This window comes from Scomber scombrus, chromosome 11 (genome assembly GCF_963691925.1).
Source record: "Scomber scombrus chromosome 11, fScoSco1.1, whole genome shotgun sequence".
Lineage (NCBI taxonomy): Eukaryota > Metazoa > Chordata > Actinopteri > Scombriformes > Scombridae > Scomber > Scomber scombrus.
In genome coordinates, this window is record NC_084980.1 from 7,642,931 (window position 1) to 7,665,302 (window position 22,372).

General features: G+C 43.0%; 2 protein-coding genes across 2 annotated transcripts; one reads left to right on the forward strand and one right to left on the reverse strand.

Moving 5' to 3' along the window:
* Nucleotides 1–178: 178 nt before the first annotated feature.
* On the reverse strand, nt 179–1,336 carry c11h14orf119 (chromosome 11 C14orf119 homolog). Its single transcript, XM_062429741.1, has 2 exons — nt 582–1,336; nt 179–479 (listed from the first exon to the last, which is right to left on the reverse strand). The coding sequence occupies exons 1-2, from the start codon at nt 1,011–1,013 to the stop codon at nt 306–308; spliced, it is 606 nt and encodes a 201-aa protein (XP_062285725.1). The 5' UTR covers nt 1,014–1,336; the 3' UTR covers nt 179–305.
* A 3,239-nt stretch (nt 1,337–4,575) lies between these two features.
* Nucleotides 4,576–21,927, forward strand: acin1a (apoptotic chromatin condensation inducer 1a). Its single transcript, XM_062428592.1, has 18 exons — nt 4,576–4,713; nt 7,508–7,573; nt 7,692–7,803; nt 7,908–7,963; nt 8,168–11,044; nt 11,649–11,804; nt 12,050–12,135; nt 14,677–14,734; nt 16,717–16,756; nt 16,980–17,122; nt 17,271–17,414; nt 17,523–17,718; nt 17,868–18,013; nt 19,592–19,699; nt 19,780–19,887; nt 19,976–20,282; nt 20,366–20,466; nt 20,585–21,927. Exons 1-18 carry the CDS (start codon nt 4,576–4,578, stop codon nt 20,942–20,944), a joined length of 5,202 nt encoding a protein of 1,733 aa, XP_062284576.1. The 3' UTR covers nt 20,945–21,927.
* The last annotated feature ends 445 nt before the right edge of the window (nt 21,928–22,372 follow it).

Genomic DNA, 22,372 nt, shown 5'->3' on the forward strand with positions numbered 1-22,372 from the left:
AAGGGTTGCTAAATGGCAGAGCTTCACTCATGATGAAAGCATGAAAGAAAACGGTTGTTGTTGTTGTAGAAAGCGATGTAATGTTGGAAGAATCTGGTGTAGAAAACTGAATTGAAAAAAGCTTTGCTGAATTGTTCTGTTGCTGAAAAAAATGTAACGGGTTACCTTCAACAATAAGTCCCATCGCAGTTAGACATATTTCACTCAACCAGAAGAGGAACTATCTTGGATATAATACACATTTCTCTTCAAGTTGCTTTTAAACACATTTGTTATCACATCTGCTTCTCTATCACAAGTATTGCTCAGTCTCTTCCTGCTGTACCCGCTACACTCTTGTAGAAGTGTGCTACAAATGTTGGATCCCGCTCTTCCAGTATGTGCAGGAAATGATTCCTCTCCTCTTCTCCCCAAGAGTCAAACCACTGGGTCCACAGGCGCAGCTGGCATTCATAGATGTTTGGTAGTCTGTCTTTAACCTGGCCAAGATGCAAAATGACAAAACAGATGTTAAATGTTAAAAAAAAACCTAGACATGACACCAGTCTATTGCTTAGTCGTGAGAGTGCATCAAAAAGTACCTGAAGAGTACTGAGAGAATCTAGCAGGGTGCAGACTTTCCCAGGAACAGCTTTTCCCAGCAGGTCCTGCAGAAACCTCTCCCTCTGTGTGGGGGTCCAGCCCTGGAACCAGCTCAGGACGCACCTCTGTTCCTGAAGGGTCACATATGAGATGGGCTCCAGGTCACTAGCATGGCCTGCACTGGGAGAAGCACAGGACAGGTTCTCTAGGCTCGGGGGGCAGGTGACGCCCCGCGGGACTGATGGAAACACGTCCATGCTGGGAGAGGAGAAGCCGGTCCAGTTTTGGGATGCCATGGTGGATAATCCCTGTGTGGGACCCCTGAGACTGGAGTGGTGAGGGCTACACAAGTCAGTGGATGAAAGTCTGTGAGTGTCATTGGGCTGCTGCTGCTGCCCTGAGCTTTGACTAACATGACTGAACCACGACATGTTTGGAAAGAGGTTTGAGTCAGCCTGAGAAGAGCCAGCGGTTCTTCTCACCGGTTCTGCTGTAAATTAATCGCCAGTGCCAGCTGCTGCCGAAAGGGCAAATCCTTTGGTGAGGGTAACGTTAACATGTAGCTTTTATCACTGCATTGCCAACGTCGGAGTCTGAATGTAAACTCAGCAGCATCACACTACACTGCTCTTAACACGAATGGCTGTTTTTCCCAACTTTTTGGATATGAATCACTTTGTTGCAGGCATATTTGAAGAGCAGCGACGTTGAACCAGACTTGTGCTAATCTTGCTAACAAATGTACTTCTTGTTGTTGTTTGGTTTCACTGGCGGACTACAAAGCCACGTTCAAGTTGTATGTCGCCACCTACTGGATTGGAGTGTAACATCATTACATTACAATGTAAATCTGGATATCAAACCATTTTCATTTAAATATCTAAATATGACCTTCTTCTTCTTCTTCTTCTTCTTCTTCTTCTTCTTCTTCTTCTTCTTCTTCTTCTTCTTCTTCTTCTTCTTCTTCTTCTACTTTTTGGACTTCTTTGAGTTTTAATGAGAGTTGGCAAATAACTTCCATCTATTACTACTACTAATAAATTAGAAGATTGCATACTTTCCATAATGACTTTCACACAAATTCCATATATGAGCTATATTGCTCAACATTTGTTTATTTGTGTTCATTCAGTCAACATCTTTATTTAACACACACTCATACACACACGCACTCACCACTGATTTGACTGATGCTCACATCTCATGGTTTTTCCTTAGTTCATATTGTGTTTATTAACGTTTATTTTTGAATAAATCACTTATTTTTTGGATATATTTACAACATTTTGTCACAGCTGACTAAATTTAAAAATGATCTTGAATAATGTTAATATGTATCAATGATAACAGTTTTTTCAGTAATGGAATAAACACAATTTAAAGTAAATGTGTATTAACACTTGACAACTCTGAAGTATAGGCAAAGTAAAAACACACTACAAAATTATGAACATGCTAATATAAAGAGTCAAGTTCACATACAACATGCTATTAATCAAGTATACAATATAATTATTAAAGAATTGTAAAAGCAATAACATTGTGTTTTCTTATAGTTATATATCTGATGAAGATAGATTTATTGAGTCCCGCAGAAACCATCTCATTGACTGGAAATACTGGAATATCATAAAAAGAAAAAAGGGGGTTTAAAGGACTGCAGTGGAGAAATGTAATTTCTAAAGGATTGAGGACTGAGCATCTATATTGCTCAATTGCATTCAAAAGGCACATACTAAAGGTTTTAAGATCCAAAAAAAACAAGCCCTGAATTCTGGTGTCTTGGTTACTGCCAATTTGAGGACTGCCCCGTCACACTTACTGTCACAGTAGATAGTAAAAACGACTTAGGAGCAAAAGTGGATTTTCAAGGAGCACTCATAATCAAATGGAACTGAAGGGATAACCGGGAAGAGCAGATGACAGAGATATAATAGGCCAAGACTTACAAAAACAATTTCCCAGAGCCATGTGTCTAAAGAGGCCAGCAAAAATAGATGAGGACGTAATGCAATCTGGCTGCAGAGATGACAGAATGACAGAAAAGTTTTCAACACAGCAGTGAACTTCTCAGTCTGCAGGTAATGATTGATGAGAAAAAGAACACTCCTGACATGGTCCTCCAGAAGGTGTTTTTGCACCCAAAAGGTGTTCCACTGTTTTCCTTAAGGAGCATAGAAATATATCAGGAGTGATGCCAGGAGGACATCATTTATCTGGATGTGACGGGCCGGCAGCATAAAAATGTATTTGAGTTTGTGGTCAGGCATACTCCAAAAAAATCCTTCACCCTTGCGATTCACTACATATCTCCCTTGTGACCACGCCATTGCCTCACTCAGTAACATATTTCCTTGAGGCATTTCAGACTGATCAAGGATATTTGGAAAGAAAGCAATTCAGTCACCCATCATGGTTGTTTGTGATGATGAGTCGAAAGGTATTAATGCAGGCAATGTTTTTCATTTGCCAAGAAAAATCTGCATGATACCAAAAACCCCTGCTGGGCACTACGCCATAAAATGGGTAAAACGAGTAAGTGCTCGAGTTACCTGACAAACAGGCAAAATGACTAAGGGTGGCAGATTGTCCATAAAATTGCTAAAATGAGTGAGGTTGAGTGAGGTGGTTTGTTTGAACAATTAGTACAATTAAGCACTGCAGGGCGTGTTACCCGAAAAGTGGGTACGAGGCCCAAAAATGGGTAAAACATGTAAAGCGCGCAGGCTACTCAAAAAATTAGCGAAACGACGAATGGTGGCTGATCGTCCCAAAACTCGCTAAAATGAGCCAGGGGGGCGGACTGTTTGACAAATCAGCAAAATTAAGCACTGTGGGGGTATTACCCAAAAAATGGGTAAAATTAGTAAGGGAGGGGCGGGTTATTCCAAAAACAGCTAAAATGGGTGGGAGTGGGGATGTTCTCTGTAAAATGGCCAAAAGGAACAAGGGGGCGGGTTATCTGAAAAATTGGTAGGCCTAAAATAAATCAGGGGGTCGAGATATCCAAAGAATGTAATGAAATTGTTCATCACAATGACCTGATATTTTCTGGGTGAATAAATGTGAAGTGAACTAGCTGAGTGGAAACAGGAAGTTTCCTATTAATGTTCATTGATAGAAAACAAAGCTCAGATGTGCTAATTTGGAGGGCTTTCATTTCTAAAATGTACAACAGAATGACCTTATATTTTCTGAGTGACACCCTAAGGAGATATTCTATCAATGTGAAGTGAAATAGTTGAGTGGAAGCAGGAAGTTTCTTATTATTTATAGTAGGCCTATATGTCACAATTTTAATAATTGATCATTCAAATATAGTTCATATATGCGAACTTATAGGGCTTTAATTTTGAAACTACATCAGAATGTCCTGATATTTTTCATGTGACACTCCGAGGTTGTCTAGGCTATATTAAGTAAAAATGGAAACATCATATTACTTTTATAACTATTCATTTTAATAAGATAAGATAAGATAAGATCAAACTTTATTGATCCCACAGTAGGGAAAGTTAATCTATTAATTAATTTAAAAAAGGACCTTGAAGTGCAATTATAAGATATACAACAATAAAATCAAAAACAAAAGTTCAAAAATTAGTTTAGATTATTCATTTTGTTTGATTAATTATTTAAGTATTTTTCTTTATCTGTTTTCTCATTTATTCATTTTTGGCAGAATAAATGTGAAAATACGAAATGTGAAGTTTCTTTTTCCCTTTTTTAAATTTTTGTTAAATCAGGTCGCGCTCACTCTTACCGTAATGCCTTATACACGCACCGCAAAATAAGGCAGGGAGCTAGTTTAGACCGTGGTTTTCACAGGGGAGACTGGCTTGACTGAAGGATTCCACTAGGAATAGCAGTTATTGATTGGTTTTGTTTATTTATTTTCTATTGGTTTGATTAGGGGGAAGTCGTTGGCGCTGACGTCAGTGAAGGAGGGCGTTGCTCGTCGCTCTCGCTGGGAACTGACTAGAGGAAGGGAAAATGGCGGACCTCGAAGACGTTACGCTGGACGGGAGACCGCTCCAGTCCCTTCGTGTGGCGGATTTAAAAGCTGCTCTTGAAGAGAGAGGGCTTTCAAAAAGTGGGCAGAAGAATGCTCTCATTAAAAGACTCAAAGGGGTGAGTTCCGCAGCGAAATACAAGAGAGAGAGAGAGAGAAGGGGGGGACTGTGCCTCCGAGCTAACGTTAACGGTGAGACGGGCTGATGCTCTCTCGAGGGCCGACAACTGAGTAACGTTCTCGTTACTGTCGAGCAGCGTAGGAGCGAGAGTTGTCGAGTTTAACGATCTCTAATCAGTTGAAAGTGTGCGCAATTGCACTATGTTGCGATCGAGTGATGTTTCCGCCGTGCACGAATACCGCAGTCGCAGCAAAAGCGGGAGTTGAGTCAACTTAGTGTGTAATCTCGAAGTGTGTGTTGGGGGTGATGTTGTCCTGTTAGCCTGTTAGCTCCCCTGGCTAATGCTGTGAGTTGAGCGGTGGCCTTTAGCGACTGGCTCGCTGCCGTTAACGTTAACGTTGAACGGAAGTCTGCCCCGCACACTGTTGATGTGCATGAGTTTAGTCGGGGTGATTAACATTACAACAGTTAACTTAGTAAGCTAGACAAGTTTTTATCCGCCAATGCTAACTTCACATGTTTACGCATTGTACTTGAATAGACACAGTACGCTCTGTTTAGGAGCCGTTTTGCTCAAATGTGCTGAATATGCGTTGTAGGCCCGAGAGCTGCCTGTGGTGCCGTATGAGCCGGTTTGTTTACATTGCGGCAGGTAATCAACCTTATCTCGTCCCCCATGAAAGTTGGGACATTCTTTTCTATTTCAGCAAGCTAGCCCGGTTAGCATCTGTCGCCAGAATTGCGCCATAAAAATAACAAGTGGTGTTTACATTTGCTTTTCAGTGTTGACGGAAAAAACCCCCCACAATATATTGTTAGCTGAACTATGTATGTGTGCGTGTCGAGGGAAGAAAAGGACGTGCTTATTGAAGTGAATTTTTGCTGCATTGAGGAATGCTTACCTCTAGGAAGCATTTGTTTCTGCACCTATGTTGATTCAAGAGAGAAATGATAATTAAAAGCGTTTAATATTAAACATCATTCTGGTTTTACTGTAGCTATAACACTCAAATTCAAATGTAGAATACCGAACTGAACGCACACATTTCTTTCACTTAATGTTTATCTGCTGTTCAGCTCATCCTTGTCTTGCATATATGTCTTTGTGAACAGTTTCACAGTCCCACTTTAATGTACAATTCTAAATACACAATGTTGAAGTTCAACAAAACTTTCCAGTCTCTCTACCTGGTCACAACTTCCTAGTCATTCATAGCCAGAACGTTAAGAGAAAAGTTACGAGAGCCTTCTAAAATCTGTTCCTTGGGCCTCTTGAACTCAGTGGGTTTTCTTATAGTTATTCCTGTATGTCTTTCTGAAAAGCTGAAAAGGGTTCCTGGGATAAAGGACAGTTGCACAATTCTCAATGGAAGACTACATAATTGAAAAAAACAGGATTTAAAAAAAAAAAGATAAACAAATCAACCATGTTTTTCAACACTTCCACACTTTTCATATCGTACACTTATTTATCCTGTATTACCTCTCACTTGGTCTCTACAAGCTAATTTTTTGTAGCCACTATTAAAAACTACAGAACTATAAAAACAATTGCATTATCTTACACACCAAATCTATTGCAAATATGTAGGTAACTGTACAGACTCTTCAGGTTGATAATGTATTGGTGAGGTTGCCTAAGTTAAATGGCGAATGATATTGTTAATCAACTAACTAAACAAATGTTGGTAATACAATACAACGTGGCAAACAATTAAATATTACAGAATGACAGCTATAGGCTTAATAGTAGTTAGTTATGGAGGTAGTTTAATGTTAGTTGGCTTTGGTGGCTGTGGGTCAGGAGGCAGAGCGGTCGTCCTCCAATTGGAAGATTGGTGGTTCGATTCCGGCTCTTCCAGTCCACATGTCGATGTGTCCTTGGGCAAGACAGTTAACCCCAAATTGCTCCCGTTGCTGCGATGGGTGAATGTAATGTAAAGCGCTTTGAGTGGTCGTAAAAGACTAGAAAGGTGCTATATAAGTACAGTCCATTTACCATTTACTTTGTAAACTTTTAAAAATGAAGGCCAAATGGTACCTACCATAGTACATCTGAATTAAAGTGGTACTATTATGGTATACAATACCATACCATACTTTATTATACTGCACTGTATATTAAACAACATCAATGTAGGAAATATTGGTCAGTATACACTTATTAAACATAATTAAAGTATTTTTTGTTCATATGCATGTTTGTACATGGTGGTTGAAAGAATATGACGAGAAGAGTCAGAGAGAGGCTGAATGGCTGAAAGTGAACGTGTTAAATTAAAAATGTGTACATTTTAGATAGTGATGTCCAGCAGCTTTTGCATGTTACCCTGTCCAGATTATATCCAGTCTGTTCTGCTTTTCAACACAGCTTACGGGTTGCTTTGCCTGTCATGGTCCAATTGACCCGTATGACTATTACTTACCATGTTCCTCGTTTGCTTCTGACCAGGGAACTTTGTTGTATGTCATCCTCCTCTGTTTCTGTCATTCTCTACTGTAAGCTCCTTAAAAACAGAATTCTCCAACTCTTTAAGTTTTTAATAAAGGGAGACTGTGACGATGAATGACGTTTATCCCTCATATTTTGTGCCAGGCCACACCGAGACTCTTTATACTGTGTCATGCATGGGAATATTGAAAGTCCGAATCAAAATGATTCCTGAATATAGTACACAGTAACTAGGTTATCATAAATAAGATAAAATAGATATACATACACTTAGAAGCACCAGTACTGGTTCTAACAAATCTGGAAGAATGCCTAATAAAGTTTATTGTCTCAATAACAGGCCCTCATGCTGGAGAATCTGCAGAGGACCTCAACCGCTCACATCGGACTGCAGCCAAACTCACAGGTAAGTTCTCAAAGATGCGTTTTATTTTCTTCCCATGCAGTTATCTCTGAAGTAAAAGACAAAATTTCAATCAGTGCAAAATCTTGCAGTCTGTTTTCAACTCTCTCCCTTTATTTAGATTGGTGAGGAAATGAGCCAGAACAGCTTTATCAAGCAATATCTGGCTAAACAGCAGGAGCTCCTGAGGCAGCGTCTGGAGAGAGAGGCTCGCGAGGCATATGAAACCAATGGTAAGTATAGGTAGAATCCTTTAGTGTACTAAGTGATTTACTGCACACACCTTTGTTCACGGCAGAAACAGTTTTTGTGATTTTGATTTACTTTCTGTAAACAGAGCAAGAAGATCACACAGAAGTTAATAACAGCACCTCAGGTCCTCCTCAAGCCCAGGTCAGACATAATTTTCTTTTCCTTCCATGTTGTTTATCAGTTACATTTTCTAATCTTTTTATCTGAAAATTCTTCATGCCCTAAAAGATGTTGCACATTTGAAAGGACTCCGCTGGTAAGAATTGTGCCCGAGCATTTTCATGGAAGAAAAGCGGCACCATGCTGTGACAAAATAAGTTTCAACTCCCTTTCTGTCCTAATCAGGATGTTACACCAGCATTGGCTGACCAGCACAAGCCCCCCGGCCCATCTGGTGGAGAGGGACTGTTCGGTGCAGCAAATGAGGGAGAGGATAACGGGAACCAGGAGGCTGACATGTCTGGTCCTCCTGCTTCTGGCTCTGTGCCCTTGCGTGTTCCTGGTGGTGAGAACCGGCCAGACAGGGGCGCCGCACCCAGCGACTTCGTGGCAGATAGCGACGATGACGACAGCGAGGATGGCGAAGAGGATGGCGATGATGAGGATTGGGACAGCAACATGCGCAGAAGAAGCGCCAGAGAGCCAGCCAGAGGGCCCGCGACCAGGGAGAGGTCTGGAGCATCTTGTCAACCCCAGCAGCAACACATCCCTTCCCTTTTGTCTCCTCAACTCCGACAGCCAACCCCTCCTCCCTCCCCGCCTCCAGAGTTATCTTTCCCCTTGCCTGACACCCCTAAGCAGAGCCCCCCGAGTCCAGATGTAGCACCAGCTAGACGCTCATCCAGTTCCTCTAGCTCTGGTTCCTCCAGCAGCGGCAGCCGCAGTAGCAGCCCAGAACCACAGAGGAGCGGACACGCCGAGCGCAAGCCCGGCCCGTTGACCCTTCTGGCACGTAAAATGGAGTCTGAAGGTGCCTTCTCTGGAGCAGGTTGGCACGGCGGCAACGGGGAAGGCGATAGGCAGGACAGCAGTTTGCCTGCAGCTGCATTGGGTTTGGTATCTGCCATCACTCACACAGCCAACACTGCAGGTCATGTGGCATTTCCCATGATTCCAGGCACCAACCAAGGTGTCACAGGAGCACATTCGGCCCGTGTTCAAGTACCTGTGAGTGTGCTCAAGGCCACTGCGACAGAAGAGAGGGACAGAGAGAGGGACTCTGAGATAGAAAGAGAAAAGGCCCTTGAACTGGAAAGGCAAGAGAAGCAGAGGAAACTCGAGCAAGAGCGAGCGCTAGAAGAAGAGCGAGAAAGAGCTCTCGCGCTGGAGAGAGAGGAACGAGAGAGAGCTTTGGAGCAAGAGAGGTTTGAGCGACAGCAGGCCTTAGAAAGAGAGGAACGAGAAAAGGCTTTGCAGCGGGAGAGGGAACTCGTTCTAGAAAGAGAGAGGCTCGAGAGGGAACAAGCTTTGGCTAAAGAGAGGGAAGAGCAGGAGCAGGCCTTGGCAAGAGAGAGGGCTCTAGAGCTAGAGAGGCAGAAAGAACTTGAGATGCAGAGGGCCCTGGAGCAAGAACGTCTGCAGAGAGAAAGAGAGGAGAGGGAAAGGCGCGAGAGAGAAGAAAGGGAGAGGGCAATGGAGCTAGAAAGAGCGAAGGCTTTGGAGCGGGAACGAGAGGAGAGAGAAAAGGCTCTGGAGCAAGAGAGGTTAGAGAGGGAAAGAGCTTTGGAGGCTGTGAGAAAGGAGAAGGAGAGGATCGAACGAGAAAAGGCTTTGGAGCAGGAAAGGTTGGAAAGGGAAAGATTAGAGAGGGAGAAAGCGTTGGAGAAAGAGAGGATAGAGAGGGAGAGAGCCATAGAGCAAGAAAGACTAGAGAGAGAGAGAGCCTTAGAGCAAGAGAGACTAGAGAGAGAGAGAGCCTTGGAGAGGGAAAGAATTGAAAGAGAGAAAGCCTTAGAGCGAGAAAGAATCGAAAAAGAGAAAGCTTTAGAGCAAGAGAGAATAGAAAGAGAAAAAGCTCTAGAGCAAGAGAGGTTGGAGAGGGAGAGAGCCCAAGAGTTGGAGAGGTTAGAGCTTGAGAGGAAGGAAAAGGAGAGGATTGCAAGAGAGAAAGCATTGGAGCAAGAGAGGATAGAGAGAGAGCAAGCCTTGCAACGAGAGAGGGAGGAAAAGGAGAAGGCGGAGAGAGAGGCAGCTCTGGAACAGGAGAGGAAGGAGAAGGAAAGAGCCGAAAAGGAGAGGAAAGAAAGACTGGAGCTGGAAAGAGCTCTGGAGCAGCAGAAGCTCGAAAGGGAGAAAGCCTTGGAGGAGGAGAGGGAGCGAGAAAGATTAGAGAAGGAGAAAGCCATGCAGAAAGAGAAGGAGGAGCAGGAGAGGGCCCTGGTACAGGAGAAAGAGAGAGCTAGGATGGCTGAAAAGGAGAGGGAGAGTCACCTCCCTCCATCCAAACGTGGCCGTGAGATTGGTCTCACCTCCCTGCCCACCCCTCCCCCCCTCTCCACAGGACCAGGTAGAAAATCTTCGACAGAGGCGGGAGCGCAGGAAGACGCCCAAGCTCCAATGTCCCAGAGTGACGCCCAAGCAACAGAAGCAGGTTCCCCAATGTCACCAACATCTGTTTCGCAACAGTCGACATTCAAGAAGTTCCGGTTCTTAAGGGACCCCCCAACTCAGCCCCAACCCTCCTCTACTTCCATGGTCATCAAGAGGCCCCGTACCTTCTCTGATAGCCCTCAGCCCCGGGTCTCACCCGTGTCCTCCTTGGCCAGCGTTGGGGAACGACAGCAGGAAGGACCGCAGCCCTCCGCTGAACAGAAAGATAGCGCAAGACAGGAACCTGCCGTCAGCAGGCCACAGGGTTCTGTGAGGAGCCAGTCTGAGGAGGAGACTCCTGTAAGTACCACACTGAATCCTAAAGAAGAAGGGAACACAAGCACAGGATCGGAGAGAAAAGACAAAGCTGAGTCAGTGGCGACGGAACAGGCTGCCAAGGAGTCCACCAAAAAGGCGAAAGATGCAGATGAAGGCAAGGGTCCTTCAAGCCCAGTAGATGCTGCACAGCGGAGGGGAAGAGATTCAAAGAAGGAAGAGAAACCAAGGAGACAAAGGTCATCCTCTAATGATTCCTCTTCCTCCGATTGGGACTCTGGGTCCTCATCATCTGGGTCCTCTGGCTCATCCTCATCTTCTCAAGAGAAAACCTGCTCCACTTCCAGAGGCAGAAAGGTATGGAATCTAAAAGTCAAATTTCTTTCTGTCTTTGACATTTAGTGTCACATTTTGGAACTCGTCCTCTTTTAAGGACAGACGCCTGTAAATGCAGTTCGAGTGTCACGGCCGGCAGCTTAACATATTAGTGCCTTATTTATTAATATTTAAGTCCCTCTGTCAGTCAAATGGCATTATTGCAGCAGACTTCACGGCCTCACTGCTTTCTGCTGTATTCATTTTTCAGGATAAACTTATGTTGATGCAGTACGTTCAGACATGTCGATACAAAGAGACAGGCTGCCTCTTTGCTCTCCTATTTCTGTAGTGGAGCAAAGATGTCCATGGTCCCAGCTTTGTTTGGTGTGGTAGCTTCCTAATTTAGTACTGTAAACAGGTTCGGCAAATGTCTGTTTGTTTGCCATTCCAAGTATGTTGGAAAACATTTGTATAAAGTTTTAAGTTTCGCTTCCTAATGAACACTTCACTGCCTGAGTTTTACTCCAAAGATTCTTGTTATAGGTTTACAGTGCCGGTGAGGTTCACTGACATTTAGATTCTCTGCAAAAGATGGATTGAATATTTGTTTGTTCCGTGCGTTCAATGTTTTCTGTGCTTTTAGGAAGGGAAACCTGGGAGACATTCCTCCCCACAGCACAGGGTGACTGCAGAGGCTCAAGCTGAAGGTGTAAAGGAGACTCCAAAAGCCTCCCCGAGCAAAAGAGAGATGCCTGTGGAGAAGAGTAACACAGCTGCTGATAGAGCTAGTCACACCGAGGTCAGTTGCTAATACATATCCACAGGTTTTTGAGTTTATGCCCAAATAAGACAACTGCATCATACTTAAACATTTAAATTCTTACTTTAAAACATTTAGCCTAAAAATCAGGAGTTCTACAGATGTACCACATGATGGCTTTACATCTATCCTATTTTTTGTTCCTTCTACAGTGTTATATTAACTGCTTCACCAACATATATTTTCCCCATCTTATTCCTCTTGCTACCCTTTTAAATCCACAGAAGCTGTTGGATGCACCAACCAGAGAAGAGATCCAAAGGAAGAGAAAAGACAGTGAAGAACAGGAAGAAAAGAAGGACAAACAAAGGTTTGCTTTCAAATCTTACGTTTGTGTGTCTGATTAACAAGCACTGGTGTGAATGTAGGTGTGTCCTTAAAGCTTTGAAGTGCATAGTACACATGTAAACATGGTGTTTTGTGATGGTCGAACTATTGACATTGACTGTTAAGTCAATAGTGCATTCTTTCATACAGCATGGGCAGTGGCTTATTATTCCAGCTCAGCATGTGAGGTTCTACTTTCATATCATTCTTAGTTATTTAATTACTTTATGTTTGTTTAGTTTCATCTAAGGTGGTTTGATTTATCAAAAGTTATTCGGTTTAGTGTTTCACACCCACCCTAGGTCATCTGCATCTGGTTGATCAGTGATGTTGGTGCCTTCTTCCTCAACAGAACACGTTTAAAGACCCTATCAAAGAAAGTAGAAAGACCTGCTTTTATCATTTTTATCAGGAACACATTTATAGAAGTTTTTTCTGGTGTGAAATCACGTTTAAAGGTGTGAAAGGTTTGAGTTAGGATTGGGTTCAGCTCTTATGAGCCATTCATTTTGCTCTGCCGTGTTATGAACAGATTTCACTACTCTCACCTATTATTAAATACAGCTGTCATTTACTTATAACTCCTCCTGTTTTAATGTACATAATAATTTTCTTTAAGAACTCTCAATGGAAATGCCCCCCCCCCCTTTTTTTTTGGAGGTGCAGCTTTAGAGTATTTGTGCCACCCCCCTACATACTTCCACCAATAAACATCACAATGTGCAAATGCATGTTAATGAGTTAAAGAACTGATATGTTACTCTTTATCTGAAATAAATTGCTGCAGTCTCTCTTCAGTATTCTTACAGCACCAGTTGGTGGAAACAAATGCTTTTTGTCATTTTGGGGGGAATCAGCTTAAAACGTTTTCATAAAAACGTAATTCATGCAATTTATTGATGATGTGGTACTGTGGTTTATGAGCTTCAGTTAAGACACTGGTGAAATGTATATGCAGCCTTGCAACGAGTAGAAATGGTAGAATATGTTTCAGAAGCAGAGAGGCAGTAAAAACAGGCAACAAATACGGAGAGTGTTTAATATAAAGCAGAATCTGTGGTGTTTGTATGTTGTAAAATGTTGCTTTGTGTCCTTGCTTTAACGCCACCATTACATCATATTATCCCACTCCATTAGAGCCTAGCCATCAGTATGCTGAATGCCTTGTGAATACTACACAGTGAAGATAAAACGCTATCATAAGAGTGTCTGGTGTTTCCCATCAGGCGATTGATGAGGCTGCCTTGAAGCCGGTGTGGCTGAGAAGACGCGGGTCCTTTTTTTTTTTTTTTTTTTTTTGTCTCTTTTCTTTTTTTTTTAATACATGATCTTTTTTTTCATTCGTTGCAACATGGCCGTGCTTCGTCGATGGCTTTAGCTATCTAACGGTCTATGTGGGAATTTTTTTTTACGTAGAGGAGCTCAGCTAAACAGCAGACGAGGCTTTGTCCGTCGCAGATTGTGTTTGACAGCCGGTGCGGACATGAATGCGTTCATAGAGGAGTAGTCTGTGGTGAGAGGAAGGTATGAGGGAGGGAGGAGAAGTGGCTCGCTGCGACACACTGTTTTTAAAAAAAAAAAATTTTTTTAGCAGCAGTCACAGTGTTTTGGCTGCGTTTTAACCGAGCACAGTCTGTCTCTTTGCTATGAAGTTCCCCCAAGTCAATTTTTAGTCGGGATGAATGGACGTGTTCTGGTGCGTGCCCATGGAGGTGACATGAGCCGTGTCAGGTATTGTGTAGCTGCCGCTGAGCGTTTAGGTCGGTCCGGACGGACGCAGCAGGTTTGAAGGAGGACTGCGGTGGCTCTCTTTCTTCCTCGGCTCACTTCTTGACCCCCGCTGATACGATTAACAACAACAACGCATTTGTGAAATGACCGAGAGGTGTATACAGCGCTCTTAATGTAGCAACACCTGGTTGCTGTTTATGTATCTCAGTAGAGATCTTTAACCCCGCTGAGACTTTTAATACGTTTTTTATATGCATTCTTGTGGTCATTTTTAAAAGAAATGATTATTCATGTTGAAGGATGCATCTCGTTTTCTGTACATCTTACATTGTACTGTAAAAGCTTTCAGTAGTTTCACAAGATTTAAAGGAACATACCAATGTTTTTGCGAGTTAAGCTTGTTTACTAAGAATTATTTGTAGAATTATGTTTAGTTCAAATAATTGCAGATAATGTACAAAGCATATTAGTTATTTTGATTTTAAAATGAAATGACTATTCCTAAATCTGGGATTTAGGAAATTTGATTTTAGGTGGTTTTGACTTTATATTTTTGGAAATTAGACACTCCAGGTTTCCTTAGTTCTATTAAAATATGTACTACATGTATCTCATTCGTGTACCTTTTTTATTATTATTTTTGTTGTGACCTACTGTCTCTATTTTACTGTTTGCTGTTTTTTGTCATAGTGAAGACTTTAAAAGGAGGGTGCGTTACCACTTTATTCCATTCTAATGGTCTGCTCATCTGTTCCCTCTATTCCTGCTGATATGTATTTTTGACACTACACAGGCAGGTGACGGAGTCTGCCATGGCAGAGCCGGAGAAGCTTCAAGAGACCAGCGAGGAGGTAAGGCAGCTGAAGAACAGCGAATCATCTTGGTCCTCAAAGCTGTCAGTAGCTGAGGACTTAGATGGACGAACCCGTGTGAGCCTTAATGCACTTTGTAGTGGAATTTCTTTAATTTGCACATAGCATTTATTAACCTGGATACATTACACTGTAGGCCATTTGAGTATGTCTGTATTCTTTGTTGAAAAGCTTTACATTTTAAAAATATATTCCCATTAGATGACTTTATGCCCTTTTCACAAGTGGTAGGATGTGTGTAGGTAGTTACATTTTTTGATTTGGCTGTTTGTAAAACCTTTGTTGACACTGTCATAAGCAGAAACAGCAAGGGTGTTTTCTCACTGTGGCTGATGTTTAAACCCCAAATGATTGCTTTGTTATAAAGGTGCTCATGCCTCTTCCATTGCCCCTATTGGTACCTGCATACTACCTCTGCCACTACTACTACTACTACTGCTACTGCTACTGCTGCACCTGTTCCACTGTCCCCAAGAATCCAGAGTTGACCACAGATAAGCCCCCGAGGCTGCACTGCAGAGGGACACCCCTGGCAACAAAGGCTGCCTCATTGTCATGGATATGGCTGGCACGAGCTATTGATCGGACTAGACGATTCAAAGAAGGGGTTGGCTAGTCAGTGTGGCCCACCTCTCTTATCTTGTTATACATTAATCTGGCCACGCACCTTAAAATCAGCATGCAGAAGAAATGCGCATGGAAGTGTGTTCTCGTCAAGGCTCCTGTGAAACCCTCTCAACAATTGAGTGGTTTTCAGATTTTCATTCCGAGACATTTTTATCCCACAATAACTTGCAAAAAAGTGGGGTATTATGGACATGTGTTGGTGAACTGTAACGTGGTTGAGAAAGGACATTTTGGATTTTGTTAATCTCTTGGAATGGGATTTCTCCAGCAAATACCCTTCTTGGATCCTATGAGAATTTCAAATATCCCAAGTCTTCTATGTGGACTGCAGTGGGCAGTTTTTATTTGAACTGAAGAAGGACTTGCCATTTAGGTCCCTTTGAACAACAGCCATCGCCAGAGATTTTCTACTTTTGACATTCTGTATGAACTTTCTGCTCCTCAAACGCAACTGTGCGCAGTGACTGTTGTCAGCATTCATCGTCTGGTCTGAACTCATTGGACTCGTTTCTGTTTGTTGTTAGAAGAGCCCGCAACAACGTTAAAAGGACTTTTGTCAAATCTCCTGAGGATGACAGCTTTGGCCAAAAGCAATTTCAAGCCCTTACCCCAATGAACTATTGAACCCATCCTGCCAGCCTACCAGCTTTCAGATTTCCACCCAAACATCTCAGCCACCTTTGATTGGACCCTTGTTGCCTAGATACAGTACATGCAGTCGTGATTGGGCCATATCCAAACCAGTAAGGATCAGGTGGCAGTGGTACCAGGGAATAAGTAGACGTTTATTCACTGTTATATTTCATAGTTATTCTGAAAATGCTTAGTTTCCAGTTGTTTTCTCTGTAGCCTTGCTGGGAAAAGCAGCATTTAAAAAATGTTTATTTTATTTGTGGCCACTGCAGTTTAATCAAAATTGTTGAACTGAACATGTGTTTAAAATCTATTGACTTTCACATCTGTGAAACTAAGTTTTAAAATAACAAAATTTCATCCCTGCAATTTGAACTGCAGTATTTTCACCAGCTGACCGCAACTACAACACAAATTATATTCAACCTGTAGATTATTACATAATTATGAATTTGCACAATCAGCATGGTGCAAAGAAAGAAGAAAAACAACAGAGCTTAGTGCAATCAGTAGCCTTGAATTTGAAAGATGTTGCACAGCAGTTTCTATCATTCACTCTCAGTCCCTACTTGTCCCACTTCCTGTTATTGTTCCACCTTCCCTCCAGCCAGTCCTTGATGACCATTTGTCTCTAAACCATATTTTCTGCCTCTTACCTCTCCCATGTATCTTGGGTTGTTTTCTATTTTCTTGTGTTTCAGACACCTAAGGCCTTCTCCGCTCGTAAGATCTCTCTCAGCAGTGAGTACCCCTTCCAGACTTACCCTCCGTTTTGGTTTTGTGCCTTTTTCTATTTCATTATAGCAGCTTGATGATGTATAAGCTATTAATGGCAACACAAATGCATCTTAAATAACTTGTATCACTTGATGGTGGATCTGTATTTCAATAGTATATGTTGAAAAGACTTTGACTGGATATGCCATGTGCCTGTGGATTCAGTTAGTTTTTTTGTTGTTATCAGGCAGCAAATCGTCCCCAGGCACTGGCAGTGCAGAGGGCGAGCAGGACTCTGGGGCCGCGGCGGGTCGCAAGAGGAGATGGGGCTCCAGCACAGCAGTCACTGCCAAGAAACCTTCAATCAGCATCACCACAGATTCACTCAAGGTATTTGCAGCATAGCAATACTAATGTTACATTTTGGTTGCTACGTATTCTCTTGTGGATGCATAGATGCACTACGAGACACCTGCACACCTCTCGTCTCCTGTGTTGAAAGTAGCAAGCTCATATCCACCTTGTGTTTTTTGTCCAGTCTCTGATCCCAGACATCCGACCGTGTATAGGACAAGAGGCAGTAGTGGACCTGCACCCAGAGGAGGCAGTCCTCTCCGGGGCAGAGGATGAAGAGAGGGAGCGCTCTGACCAGGATCTTCAGATTCGACGCACTGTCACACAGGTTGGTCTACAACTCTTTATGTTTTTAAGTGCACAAAAGTAAAGGAACTGCCTTTACTTTAGGAAAGTCTGAGTTTATCTCTCATGTGAGGCCTTCCTTCTGTTGAAGGTGGTGCACTCGGAGAGCCAAGAGAATGGACAGAAAGAGGCAAAGAGGAGCAGACATGAGGAGTTGGAAGAGGATGACCTACAGGGAGACGGAGAAAAGACAAGGGTCCATGAAGAGAAGGTGGACACCTCTTTTCCTGCCGCCATGGAAACCGAGTCACCATCACATACCAGCCATGATGTAGAAATCAACACTGGTAATAGAGCCAACTTTAATGTTTTGTTAGTTTTTACAAAAGTTGCTCAGAGAACACTAATAAAAGTTTAAGTCAGCTGTCTCTACATTAAAAGTGCTGTGTGAGTAATGGAGATACTGTGTTTCCTATTCATCCTTTCCTTATCCTAGTGACCACCAGCGACACCCTCATTCGTCGCTCCATCAGCCAGCAGAAAACTGGTGTCTCCATCACTATTGACGACCCTGTGCGCACTGCACGGCAGCCCTCTCCACCTCGCGGCAAAGTCTCCAACATTGTTCACATCTGCAATCTGGTGAGAACTTTGCCTCTCTGCTTTATACTATTTAATGGTAATGGACTCGGGCTAATTGTAATCTTTGATACTGTGTAGTGCAGCACTGAGGGAAAGCATAACTTAACAAATGATATCTGTGGTGATCCCTCTGGTAATCTGTGCAACTACATTAATGTGTTGCATCTGATGAGACAACATGGCATCATGTTGCTTACTGCCTGTTTTTTGTCTTTAGCGACAATTAAACTGATCCAGCCTCTTGAATCAGTGTGAACAATGGTTCAAGTTTAACGTAGCTTTCAGATGTTACAGCTGGGCTTCTTTTTATAGAAACTTAGTGGCCTCTTTACATGAACAAAGCATATTTTACCCATTTTAAAGCATCAGGCTGTTGTTTTGTCTCTTTATTGCTATCAAGAAAGAATAAAACAGCCATGAATGTATTCTACACACAAGCTTTGTGTTGCCACAGTGTGATGTAGTTTGCCCCTCTTCTCCATAGAATTCCATTGTGATCCAGAAACTAACATAACAACATAAGAGAGTCACACAGTTCGCATTGAGTAACATATGCTATCAGTACAATGCACATTAAGTGTTGCATGGTAACCGATACTAAACGGGTGTCACAATACTCTGCTGTTAAAAATGGTACTATACCCCATTTTATCAATACTGGTACGTATTTCCTAAGAGTTGCGTCAATGTGCATCAGTCAGTGTGTGTGTGTGTGTGTGTGTGTGTGTGTGTGTGTGTGTGTGTGTGTGTGTGTGTGTGTGTGTGTGTGTGTGTGTGTGTGTGTGTGTGTGTGTGTGTGTGTGTGTGTGTGTGTGTGTGTGTGTGTGTGTGTGTGTGTGGCACTCTGCTTCCACTCCTTGCAGGCATAGTGGGCATGCCAACCTTTTATTCTTTCTCCCCCCCCCCCCCCCCCCCCCCAATATGCATACTGCATGTTTCACATCCAGACCGACTACTTTTCCTTATTTTTTAAGTTTTTGCCATGGTTTTGTGTCTCTGTCAGTATCAGGATATTTATATGGGTATCAAATCGAAGTCATAATTTTGGTATCGCACATAGCCAGTGTAGCTTATTCTTCTTTGCAGTATAATACAGTCACTTCCCCAAGAATACAAAGTGATATCTGCCCGACATGGAGCCACCCAGAGATTAATAAGGCAGTTGTAGAACTCATTCAGAATAAATAACACTTCCAGTGTTCATTGTAATGGAGGCCCAGTGACACACAGAGCGACTTTTGTTTGACAGAGACATATGCTATGTATGTCACGCTTTGGCTAGAGACAACACTGGTTGTGGTGTCTTCTGGGGATTTGTTGTTTAATAAAGAATTTAAACGATGCCAGGGTTATCCTTGAAATGCCCTCTGCTTACGGGGCAGTCCAGGGTTGATTTTTCCTGGATTCCCTCTCAGGCACCTCTGAAGACCTCATTGCATCTTTCTGGATCAAACTGTTATGATCAGGCTACCAACTGAAACATTTCATATTTGTAGTCTCAAGTTCAATGTGCAGTCTGTTGTTTTTGTTGAATTATTAGCTTTTTGATAATGATTTTGATTGAAATGTGTTTTTTAGGTGAGGCCATTCACTCTGGGGCAGCTGAAGGAATTGCTCAGCAGAACTGGCACCCTGGTGGAGGACGGCTTCTGGATTGATAAAATCAAGTCTCACTGCTATGTCACTGTAAGTTTTCACCATTCTGCTTCTGGCTTGTAGAGGGTCCTTTTCATTCTCACAGTGTTCTTCTCCCTCCCTGCATTTAGTACTCGAGCTCAGAGGAGGCCGTCAACACACGGGCAGCTCTTCATGGAGTGAAATGGCCTCAGAGCAACCCAAAAGTCCTTAGCGTAGACTTCTGCCAGCAGGATGAAGTAAGATCTTAAAGTTTTCTGTGCATTTTTGTCTTTTATGCCCACAATCCTCTGCCGTCTGTATCCTGAGCATGTCTCTGCTTCGTAGCTGGACTTCCACAAAGGCATGGGTGCGGCCGACAGACCCGGAGCAGAGGAGCAGGGTCCTGGCTCCGGCCGTGGTCGAGCATCGGGCCTGCCCTCCCTCCTCCCAGAGCGAGACCAGTGGGCCGAGCGCGAGCGTGAAATGGAGCGCAGGGAGAAGGGCCGGGCGGAGCGGGAGTGGGATCGCGACAAGGTCAAAGAGTTCGGGAAACCCGGAGAGGAGAAAGAGGGAGGTGCCCGGAGGTCACGCTCCAGAGAGAGACGACGCAAGGAGAGGGGGAAGAGCAAGGAGAAGAAAACTGAGAAGAAGGGTAAGAGATGGAGATGTGGCATGAGGCTGTATTTGTGTTAGATAAAACAGACACTTTTTTTTAATACTGTGTCTTTTTGGCAGAGAAAGCAGCTGAGGACCCCCCTGCAAAGCTGCTTGATGACCTGTTCCGGAAAACTAAAGCAGCTCCTTGCATATACTGGCTTCCACTTACAGAGGAGCAGGTGAGACACTAATCAGTTCCTGCTTTTTGTTTGTTTGCTTTTGGTAATGCACAAGTTGAAATGACAAAGACTGGAGTATCTTATTCAAGCCTCGACTTTTGCATTTTCTTCATTTTAGTTTGTTCAGCGGGAAGCCGCCAGAGCAGAACGGATGAAGGAGCGTGAAAAACGGAGGAAGGAGCAAGAGGAGGAGGAGGAGGAGAAAAAAAAGGAAGAGGAACGCAAGGAGAGGATGAAAGCAAGCGGCGCCGCCGCCACAGGAGACCGGAGCGAGGGTGAGAAAGACAAGGAAAGAGACAGAGAGAGGGACAGAGACCGAGGTAGAGACAAAGACAGGGAGAAGGAGAGGGAAAGGGAAAGGGAGAGGGAGAACGACAAACGCAGGGACGGTTACCGTAGGCCGGGGGGCAGCAGCAGCAGGGCAGGCGGGGGCAGACGTTCCCGCAGCCGCAGCGACCCGCGAGAAAGGCGGCGCTAATGACCAATCAGCTGATGGAACTGTCCTAGAGACCCACCCTCTTCCATTTGCCTTTCACTACATGTACTTTGTTACAACTAAGACCCAACAGAGGACCAACCGATGTCGTCACCATCTCTCAAATTGTCACTTCAAAGCACATCTACACCTACACACAGTCATGCTTAAAAGGGGACCATGATTTTTTGCAGTGTTGTTTCCCAGAGTGCTGTATGTGTCTCGCTCCTGTCGAGGTTTGATATATTTTCTTTATATGTTTGCATCTCTCTTTCTTTGGTTATCTTTTTTTTCATCTTGACGGCATAGCAGTATGGCACGCTGGGTCATTTGAATTATTTCCCCCAAAAAGTGTAGGTGCCAATTATGGTTTGCTATCAGTTGTCGTCGCCAGCTCTGCAATTTGGATGAGGAATCCTTTTGTTGCTGCATGTAGTCCAAGGCTCTCCTTGCCAGTCCTGCCTAAAGAGAAAACTCATCCCTCTGTGCGGAGGCTTGCATAAATCTGAAAATATTGGAATTGACGTGTTTGACATTTTGTACAGACAAATAAGAATACTAAAAAAAACCCAGGTCTTTAAATGAGGCAGCTCTGGGGTATTTTTCGGATAGGTGTGGAATAACTACTAAGGCAATGCAGTGTTCCTCTCTCCCACCCGTTGAGTTAAGAGATGAGACGATTTTCTGTGGGGGAGAATCTACGGCTGTCACACCTGACACAAATTATGATTATGTCCTTTTTATCATTGATTCTCTTCTCTTCCTCCCTCCATTTCCTCCTCTTCCTCCAGCGCTCTTACCCTGTAGTGTCAATACAGGCTCAAGAGGGGAGGCTGCATTATGAGTTTTCTCACAATGGTTTTAATATTATTTTTTAATCGTTATTTTATCATTTTAGTACAAAGGTTTGTTTTTTGTTTTTTTAATTTTCTTCTTTGAGTACGCCTATCAGTGGTGAATGTACAAATAAAAATTGAAGTTTGAAATTATTGTGACGTTTTCTTTACATTTTCCCTGCTGACGGGGTTTGAAGTAACTGGATTTTGACAACGAGTAAGGATTGCTCAATTACTGCCATTTTCCAAGCAAAGTGACTCCAGTTTTTTCAACCTAAGCACACACTCTAAAAGACCAATATGCAGTTACACTTAAAATCCACAAGGTGTCAGTCACACTACACTTGCCTCAACTCAGTCATGACATTTGACACGGAGAGTTTCTTCAGGCAGCCAAGTTAAACAAAGAATATGAAATTATATTTGAGTAAGCACACAGACTGACTTCTTCTTCAATGCCTATATTGAAAAAATAAAAGCCCCTTTCCTACAATGCCATGTTAGGGTGATAACCAGTGGCATTTTCTTTTGTTCCACATTCATCTGAATCTTGTGGTTTTCCTGAAAGCTAAGAGTGTTAACCCTTTTTACAATC

Coding starts and splice junctions, on each gene's coding strand:
- c11h14orf119 (XM_062429741.1), bottom strand. CDS start 1,013: ATGTCGTGGTTCAGTCATGTTAGTCAAAGCTCAGGGCAGCAGCAGCAG. Junction 480..581: donor ATTCTCTCAGTACTCTTCAG/GTACTTTTTGAT, acceptor CATCTTGGCCAG/GTTAAAGACAGACTACCAAA.
- acin1a (XM_062428592.1), top strand. CDS start 4,576: ATGGCGGACCTCGAAGACGTTACGCTGGACGGGAGACCGCTCCAGTCC. Junction 11,805..12,049: donor ATAGAGCTAGTCACACCGAG/GTCAGTTGCTAA, acceptor TTAAATCCACAG/AAGCTGTTGGATGCACCAAC. Junction 18,014..19,591: donor TTGTTCACATCTGCAATCTG/GTGAGAACTTTG, acceptor TGTGTTTTTTAG/GTGAGGCCATTCACTCTGGG.